Source organism: Callorhinus ursinus, unplaced genomic scaffold, assembly GCF_003265705.2.
Source record: "Callorhinus ursinus isolate GAN/ISIS: 27379988/994484 unplaced genomic scaffold, GSC_fseal_2.0 scaffold82, whole genome shotgun sequence".
Classification (NCBI taxonomy): Eukaryota; Metazoa; Chordata; class Mammalia; order Carnivora; family Otariidae; genus Callorhinus; species Callorhinus ursinus.
In genome coordinates, this window is record NW_027397144.1 from 523,376 (window position 1) to 533,135 (window position 9,760).

General features: G+C 50.9%; 1 protein-coding gene and 1 long non-coding RNA gene across 2 annotated transcripts in view; both read right to left on the reverse strand.

The window, feature by feature from the left end:
• Positions 1-9,083, reverse strand: part of OLFM2 (olfactomedin 2) — a 59,578-nt gene extending 50,495 nt beyond the window's left edge. Inside the window, exon 1 of the mRNA XM_073887766.1 lies at positions 8,892-9,083. Coding sequence (XP_073743867.1) covers positions 8,892-8,957 — 66 coding nt within the window. The 5' untranslated portion in view covers positions 8,958-9,083. The remainder of the gene's footprint in view (positions 1-8,891) is intronic.
• On the reverse strand, positions 5,373-7,166 carry LOC141371639 (uncharacterized). Its single transcript, XR_012376736.1, has 3 exons — positions 7,036-7,166; positions 6,401-6,486; positions 5,373-5,497 (listed from the first exon to the last, which is right to left on the reverse strand). It is a non-coding gene; the product is annotated as an uncharacterized lncRNA (long non-coding RNA).
• Positions 9,084-9,760: the final 677 nt, after the last annotated feature.

The following is a 9,760-nucleotide window of genomic DNA, read 5'->3' on the forward strand; positions in this document are numbered from 1 at the left end:
ATTCCCAACCGAGGTCCAACACAACCATATTCTGCCTTCTTGTTTCAGCTCTTATAATTGTAAACAAGCATCTTTTTCATTGGTTATTTGGTGCCAAGGTTTTCACTTTTATTTGGTGTGCTTTTTATTAGTGATTTCACTATTTTAAGTGGCCCCCAAGCACGGTGCTAACTGCTGTGTAGTGTTTCAAAGTACAAGCAGGCTGCGACATGTCTTTGGAGAAAATACATCTTGTCAATAAGCTTCATTCAGGCATGAGTTATAATGTCTTTGGCCATGAGTTTGATGTTAACCAACCAACAATACATATTAAATAATGTGTTTTTTAAGCAGAAACATACATAAAACTAGGTGGCATCTTGTTTGGTCAACAAAAATGTGACCAGAGGCTTGCAGAAATCTAACCCAGCTATTATCCAATACCATGAATCAGGATTCCGCTAATACCCAACAGAAATGTGACAAGCATCTACTGAAGACAGAGTGTCAGAATATTTATATCAGCACTGTTTAGGTCAGCCGCAAACTTCACCAGCCCAAATGCCCAGAAACAGTAGAACAAATATTTCATGGTATAGTCACACAATGGAATGCCATAAAGTGATGAAAACAGGCAAGGACCACACAACAGTAATATGGCGGCATCTTACAGACATAATGTTAAGTGAGACCAGCCAGGCCCCCACAACTACATACCTCATGACTTCATTAAGTTACAAAGCTGGCCAAACCCGTACATAGTGAGAGACAGACGTTAGCTTAGTGGTAACTCTTGCTGAGCAGGTGGCTAGAAGAAGCATGAGGGGGACTTCTGGATATTTGAAAAGTTTTGTTTCTTTACCTGGTGCTGGTTACACCATGTCACTTCAAGACAATTTATCGAGCTGCACCTTTATAATCTGCGCACTTCTCGGTAGGTATGTTTTATGTCAAGAAGAAAATTTACTCAGATATATGAATTCAGGTATAAGTTCCTTCCCTGTTTCATGTGCAGCAGGTAAAAATGATGGAACTTGCCGGTAGAAAAGCTAAGAAACACAAACCCAAAAGAAAACAAAAAACACAAACCAAGAGAAACTAAGTGTCCTTTGCAAGAAGATCTGTGACCTCTTTCATTCACACATAAGGCATGAATTCCTGTCCATACACACAGAGCTTTGCACGCCTCAGAACACAAATGGCATTAATCTTCTAGCCTGTGCTTTCAGCATTTTGCTTGGTGACAGCAAGTGTTTGGAAATGGTGTTCAAACATGTCTCGCTTTTGTCTCCCTGAAAGTCTGGGAGCCCCACGCTCCTCCTGTCATCTCTGCTTTCCTGCCTGGTTCAGAATTCCAGGAGAAGGTTGGGAAGGAGACAGTTGTCCTTGTTAAGGATCCCAGACAACGAGAGATTCACTCCCTCCATTCCCCAAATGTTCGTCCTGCTAGGCCTCTGGCTGCCACCAATTTGCCTCAGGCCTTGCCAACTCCTGAGGTAATCCTGTCTTTATGCCTTCACTCGCCCAACTCCAGTGTTTTCCATGTTATAGCCAGAGGCTCTGGCCCTCACTCAAATCCAACCAGCTCTCATTCCTGGCTTTAAAATCTTTTACTTAGGGGGCGCCTGGGTGGCTCAGTGGGTTAAGCGACTGCCTTCGGCTCAGGTCATGGTCCTGGAGTCCCAGGATCGAGTCCCGCATCGGGCTCCCTGCTCGGCGGGGAGTCTGCTTCTCCCTCTGACCCTCCCCCCTCTCATGTGCTCTCTCTCTCTCTCTCTCTCTCTCAAATAAATAAATAAAATCTTTAAAAAAAATAAAAATAAAAAATAAAATCTTTTACTTAGGGGCGCTTGGGTGGCTCAGTAGGTTAAGTGTCCAATTCTTGATTTCGGCTCAGGTCATGATCTCAGGCTGATGAGATCAAGCCCCACGTCCATGCTCAGCGTGGAGCCTGCTTAAGATTCTCCCTCTCCCTCTCCCTCTATCCCTCCTCCCCCTCACTCTCTCACCTTTTACTTAAACAACAGAAAACCAACCTGATTTTAAAATGGACAAAAGACTTGACATTTCTCTAAAGAAGATATACAAACAACAATAAACACATAAAAAGCCCAACATCACAAACTCTTCATGAAGTGCAAATCAAAACCACAATGAGATCACATCACACCCATGGGCTAAAGTCAAAAAGTCAAGTAGTAACAACACTGCCGCTGAGGATTAGAGAACGTGGAGCCCGTGTGCACTGTTGGTGGAATGTAACATGGTGCGGCCACTGTGGAAAACAATATGGCGGCAATCCCTCTTCCGGGCATATGCCCCAAAGAGTTAGAAGCAAGGTCTCAAAGAGATATTCGCACCTCATGTTCACAGCGGCATCATTCACAATAGCCGAAAGGTGGAAGCAACCCAAATGTCCACTGAAGGATGAATGGATAAACAAAATGTGTTGCATCCACACAATGGAATCGTGTGAAGCCTTAAAAAGGAGGGAAGTGATGGGGACGCCTGGGTGGCTCAGTCAATTAAGCGTCTGCCTTCAGCTCAGGTCATGATCCCAGGTCCTGGGATGGAGCCCCCACATCAGGCTCCCTGCTCAGCGGGGAGCCTGCTTCTCCTTCTGCCTCTCTTCCTTGCTTATGCTCTCTCTCTCTCTCTCAAATAAACAAATAAAAATAAAAGGAGGGAGGTGCTGACTCCTGCCATGACATGGGATGAGCATGGAGGACACAATGCTGGGTGAAATAAGCCAGTCACAAAAAGACAAATACTGCATGATTCCACTTATATGAAGTACCTAGAGTAATCAAATGCATAGAGACAGAAAGTAGAAGGGGGTTCAGGGGGGCTGGGAGAGAAGGGGATGCGGAGTTGTTTAATAGGCGGAAGTTCAGTTTTGCAAGATGAACAGAGTGGTGATAGTCGCACAACTATGTGAATGTACTTAACACTAGAGAATTGTACATTTTATTTTTTTATTTTTTTTAAAGATTTAATGTATTTATTTGAAACGGGGGCAGGGGAGAGCAAGCAAAGGCAGGGGGAACGGCAGAGGGAGAAAGACACCCCACTGAGCAGGGAGCCCAATGTGGGACTCGATCCCAGGACCCTGGGATCATGACCAGAGCTGAAGGCAGCTGTTTAACCAACTGAGCCACCCAGGCGCCCCCGAGAATTGTACATTTAAAAATAGCTAAGATGGTAGGGCGCCTGGGTGGCTCAGTTGGTTAGGCAACTGCCTTCGGCTCGGGTCATGGTCCTGGAGTCCCGGGATCGAGTCCCGCATCGGGCTCCCTGCTCAGCGGGGAGTCTGCTTCTCCCTCTGACCCTCTTCCCTCTCGTGCTCTCTATCTCTCATTCTCTCTCTCTCTCAAATAAATAAAATCTTTAAAAATAAAAAAAAATAAAAATAGCTAAGATGGTAAATTTTATGTTGTATATATTTTGCCACAATTTTGAAGTCTTCTATTTACACACACACACACACACACACACCCTTACTTAGTCCTGAGAACTCCTCCACGGTGGGCTGTGCCACATGCTTGTATGTGCTCACTTGGTGTCTTTCACACAGAAATGACCAGAGACATTAGGAAGAGAAAGAATCTGGTTTATCATGGGTGTTCACCATGTATTTTTCTTGAGAACAACTAGGACTTTCTCAGGGTCGAAAAGGTGAGGAGTGGGGGCGCCTGGGTGGCTCAGTCGTTAAGCATCTGCCTTCGGCTCAGGTCATGATCCCAGGGTCCTGGGATCGAGCCCCGCATTGGGCTCCCTGCTCCATAGGGAGCCTGCTTCTCCCTCTCCCGCTTCCCCTGCTTGTGTTCCCTCTCTCGCTGTGTCTCTCTCTGTGTCAAATAAATAAAATCTTTAAAAAAAAAAAAAAGAAAAGGTGAGGAGCTATTTACCATTTCATCCAGTGGCTTCAACTGACTTTGCCTTTTGGTTTCTTTCTTCTCCAGCTGTGACTCCCTGTCTTCTGTCTGCTAAGCAGGGCTGAGATGCGAGCTGTCCAGGACAGCCAGAACTATGTGTAAAGTGAGAGTAAACAGGCCCCGAGAGAGCTTACTGGGGCTCCCAGAAGCAACACAAATAAGCTTCCGTACACAGACTTCATGGACTCTGTTCTGACTCCTCTCTCTTCTTCCTGGTTTCTCCTTGGTTTGTGGCTGAGCCCTGGGTGGGTGAAGCTGTGAGATGCACCAGCCTTCCACTCAGCATGAAGACATATCGGTGTTCTCAGACACGAGTTCTCGAAAAGTGGGACAAGCTCTCCCACTCCTGTCACAAACCCTTCTTCCCAGCACAGCCAAACTCAGCTTCGGAGGAGTTAAATCTTCCATCCCACCCCTTAAGAGCTCACACTGTCACGCAGACCTTGGTGTCTGCTGGGAGGCTCAAAATGCAGAAGACTCTCAATGAGCGCTTTCTAAATGAACACATGAGTGCAAGAATAAGTGAAAACAGCAAGTTACCGCTTCCCGGGCACTGACACTGAGTTCTGGGGACAAAAGTCATTGCCCACACCAGTTGCCAGGCTCATGAGAAACCCATCCAACATGCATGTGGCCAAGCCATATGAAAAGAGTCACTGTGGACACATACCCACAGGACGTGATTATGGCGCACACACGTCCCTGTGCCCCGCTCGGTCAATGCCAAGTACGTGGTTCTGAAACATACAGCCCCAAGGACACTACAGATGAATTCTTGTAGGGCCAGGGGCCACAAGGCAAGTGACATGAGTCATTCAAGTGCAGAATGAGTTCCGGTGTTTATTTAAAGTTTTGATATTTTGTATCACTGATTTTTTTTGCATTAATTTTGATTTTGTTAAAATATTATTTATCTTGGTTTCTGACTTTTTTGGGGGGCATCCCTTCAATTTTGCATCTGAGGCTAGTGCCTCAGTTGCCCCACCCTGGCCCAAAGCATTGACACACTTTCTGCCTGCACACCTTCAGCAGAGCCATGCGGACACACGCAATCTCTGCACAAACCTCATTTTACCACTAGGTGTCACCCCAGCTCTTTCATCTTGAGGCCGGGTTTGACCCCACCCCACCCCACCCCCACCGCTTCCCCAGGAAAAAAATGTCCCATTCACTTATCTGAGTGTCCTCAAGACTTCCTTTTACTTCCCTCCACCTGGGACATTTACATTTTCTAAAGGAGCCCAGGAGAACAGGATGTTAACCCCAAATAGTGGTGCCCTATAATGGAATTGGGGCACAGATGAGGAAGATGGGTTTTCCTGATGCCTCCAATCCAAGAGCGGAGGTTGACTTGAAATGGGTAGGGGATGGCCCAAGGGGACAGCTGTCCCTTCACTCCTCCTTTGGTACAAGAGTCCCACTGTTTGAGAAAGAAAGAGACTCTGTGGGAGGAGGAGGGAGATTCATCCATTCATTAAAGTTTTTATTTTAACGGATGCTTGTTGAGCTCCTACTGGGTGCCTGGCTCTGTTGCAGGCACTGGAGATACAACAAAGTCCACTGGACCCTGATGAGCTGCCACTCTAGGGGGAGACAGACAAATGAATAAACAAATTGTGGAGAAGGAGTGACAGGCTATGAAGAAAAATAACAGAGTAAGAGCTCAGAGAGTGGCCGTAGGGAGGTCATTTTAGATGGTTGGTCAGGGTGGGTCTCTTAGAGGAGGTGTCACTGAAGTAGAAGGAGGGAACAATGTCCCAGGCAGAGGAAATGGCAAGTGCAAAGGCCCTGGGGTATGCAGTACAAATTGAACTACTCCTCCCCTCCCATCCTGTGGGACCCCAGGGAAGAGAGGACTTCAAATCCAGAGAGTGGCCAGTCCAGATCTATAGCTAGATCTTAGGGAGGACTTCCCAGTAGTCAGGAAGTGGGCATCTTTCCCACCGGGAAAGCTATCTGGTAGTCTCCAAGGCATTCATAGGCCAGACTCAGAACATCTGATACAGACCCTGGATGGATGGGTGATGGATGACTCCTCTGACAGGCGCTACTCCCTGTTCTCAGAGTCAAATCCAAACTCCTGTCTATAGCCCACATGTTCTCACTTGGTCCGGCCCCTCCTGTCTTCCCTGGCCTCATCTCCCAGCAACCTCCCCTCCCCTCACTCCTCTCCAGACACACCAGTCTCCTTGTCGCTCCTCAAACATACCAAGATGTTCTCACCCCAGGGCCTTTGCACTTGCTATTCCCTCTGCCTTGAATGGTCTTCCCCTGGATCCTCGGAAGGCATCTTCTCTGACCTCCTTCAGGGGTCACCTCAAATACCACCTCCTTAAAGACACCATCTCTGACCACAACCATTAAAATGGCCGCCCACGCCACCACTATCCCTCTTTAATCCCGTTTTTTATTCTTCATGCCACTTGCATTGTATTATATATTCATTTTGTTGTTGACACTGTATTACATATTTATTCAGTTCTTGCCTGTCTCTCGCGCCAGAGGATCAGCTCCAGGAGGGCAGGGATTTGATAACTTGATTCATGGCTGTCTCCCCAGTGCTTAATCGCATCTGTTGATGGAATGGACAAATGAAGGATTTCTAGCAAGGACCCCTGGTGGAGCCCAGGACCCATCAGGGACTGAGAAGGGGGCTCTAGGGAAGAGATGGGGGGTGGACAGGGAAAAGAGCATTCACTCTTCAGAGCCTTTCCTTCTCTGGGGCGCCAGGCTGGGTGGACGGCTAGGGGCTGAGACCAGTTTATGACGCTGTAGTGCCCATGGTGGCCGCCTGGAGGCACTGCAGCTAGTTGCAGGAACCCACCAGCCCCAACAGATTACCCCAGTTTAGCCCCGCCCCATCCACCGTTTACCCCCGCCTTCCCAGCCCAGTTTAATCCCGCCCCCGAGCCGTCCAGCTTGGCCCCGCACCCAAGCAACTCCCTCTGCGTCCAGGGGTCCGTAAATTCACCCCCAAAAGCACCTTTCACTGCACTCTCCTGCACCACTAGCCAATCTTGGCAACAGGTCAAGAAATCTAGACTTTCCCAGAGGCTAGCAGGGGTGGAGGAGAATCCCGAGGTGGTGATTCCCAAGGGTCCTTCTTGGCTACCAAATTCACCTTCACTCCTGGTTCATTTTTTGCCAGCGTTCTCTCAACCTTCTGCCTCTTTTGGTCTCTACTTCTCTCTGGCTGATCTCAATTGAGCATCTACTGTGAGCGGCCTGATGCCAGGCACTGATCACACTTCCCTTCCCAGCCAGGATGTGGGTCCTGAGATGGGAAACCAAGAAGTGAGGGATGGGACCCCACGACCTCTCCCTATGGCCTTGGAGATCCTATTGAAAGTCTGACCTCCAGCCCTCCCATCGCCCCCTGGGGTGGGCATAAGGGTCTGATTCCTTTCTTCTCTTGACCAGGAAAGAGAAGGTGCCAGGACTGTTTTTCCTCTGAGCTTCTACCTAAAAAACTCTTTGAGTTTCTGCACAGGCACTGTCCACACCCATGGAGTGGATGATTTAACAAGAAGGTAAATGTGTGGGCTCAGGCACTGGACTGCCTTTGTTCAATCCCACCTTTGCCACTCCTGAGCTGTCTCAGCTTGACAAATGACTTAACTTTTCTGTGCCTCCCTTTCTTCCTCTGCAAAATGAAGGTAACAATAACGCCCACTAGTAGGTGTCAGGGGGGTTAAATGCCTTCTTTCATGCTGGGTGCTCGAAACAGTGCCCAGCACATAATAAGTACTTAATAAAAGTTAGCTGTATTTTAATTATTATTTTAGATTCCAGCTTCCCTCTAAGCGCCTACAGATCCGAGAACTTGAGGGGCCTCCCGCCTCCAAGATGGAGGAGGAAAGAGGTTACCCAACAGCTGAAGAAAACTGGGACAACCCACCCCCATTTTGCAAGGTCCCCCAAGCCTGCCCAAGAGATGGGGGTGCTATGAGGACAACTTTTTTCTGTGAAAGCATGAACGGGACACACAAGGCACCAACACACACATACACACACACAGAGATGCATGGATGTACACGTTTGCACACACAGCTCCTGCTCTTCACCCTCCCTTTTAGGGTGATTTACTCAAAGGCACAGAATAGCACACGGTCACCCCAAATTCTCACACAGCCATACACCTGGTCACACACATCTTGTACAACACCCAGGCAGATGAACAGAATCGTGGGGACACACAGAGATCTTTATACACGGACCTTTACACACAGCTTCAGTTGCCCAAATACTGCCAGGATTAACACAATCCTCACTCGCTGTCACACCACTAGTCACACAGACACACAACTCCAGGGGGCAGTCTCACAAGCCTCACACTGTCACATCAACCCTCCAGCCACAGCCTCCCACTGTCACACACAGACTCTCTCTCCCTCATGTACAAACACCCTCTCCCATCACACCCCAACTCATGCACAGCCAGACACACAAACTCTCAGTCACACCCAGCCGTGACACACACATGTACCTAGCACCCCTCCCCAGCACCTCACACACGTCCCCATCAGTCACTCACACGTGAGTCCCGCCCCCTTCCCCACACTGGGGATGCAGGTGAGGAGCGGGGGGGGGGGGGGTGGCTGCAAAATTTGGGCATCTCCTCCCATAATGGGGGGAATGAAGGGTCAGCAACACCCCAAGGCCCCCTGAAGTTGCCCCCGCAACCCCACTCAGCTTCAGTGAGATGGCGGGTGTGGGCTCCGAGTTACCGAGAGGTTGAGAACCCCGAAGCTGGGGTCAGACTGTCCCCCAAACCATCTCATCTCGGGGCTGGATGTGAAGCCCCCTTTTCCTTTCCCCAAAGCCAGGGTGGACATCCCAGCCCCTCCCCCACTGCGACCCCCGCCCCTCAGCCCCGAGGGCCTTATGGAACCCCAAATGACGTTTCTGTCGGGACCCTCTAAGACCCTCTCCCCTCCTCGAGCCCCTTGCGCCTGCACCTGCCCGCCGGGCCCCTACCTGTCCGGCGAGGCCTGAACACAGCAGCAGCAGCGGCAGCGGCGGCGGGACCGTGAGCGGCCACATGACGCGCCCCCGGCCCGGCGTCCCGTCCCCCCGCCCGCCCTAGCGGCGCCTGGACGCGGGGACCGCCACCTTGCGCGACCCCGCCCGCCCAGCTGGGGCGACCCTCGCCGCCGCCTCCCCCGCCTCGCAGGCGGCTGGGATTCCGCCCCAGCCCCGCCCCCGTCGCGAGCTCCCAGTCTTTGTTGCGGGCTCCGCCCCCCGCCCCGCCCCCAGCTCGTCTGCGGGCGCAGAGCCGGCTTGGGTCTGGGGGCGGGGAAGGGGGAGGCGCTGGCACGGGGGAGGCGAGCTGGGGACCAGGCCCGGCAGTCCCCGAGGCCCTGTGGGGGTGGGGGCGGGTCACGGAGATGGGGGAGGGGGTTCCGTCACGTGTTGGTGAATTTCACCCTCCCAGCACCTTTCCCACGTTGAAAATGGGGTGGGATGGGGGTCAAGGGGCAGGGGGAGTAGGAGGAAGACCTGGTAACGAAGAAGAGAAATTGAGAGGCCCCCTCCTAAAAGAACTCAAGAATCAACAGAGAAACTGAGGCGGAGCTTGTGAAATGGGACGTTGAGGGGAGGGGGTCACTGCCGGGACAAGGGGGTGGGACAGAGTTGGAACGAGGAGCGAGAGACCAGTGCCCGAGGCGGATGGCCAGCTGGGTGGGCCTGGCCCCCAAAGGGGACACCTGTCTTCTCTCTCCCTCTCCCACCCCACCTCCAGGCCCCTCTTCCTCAAAGTCCGCCCTCCCCCGCCACACCTGAGACCGTTTCTCGCTCCCGTTGCCCCAAGACGGGAGACCAGATCCCGAGGGGATCAAAATATT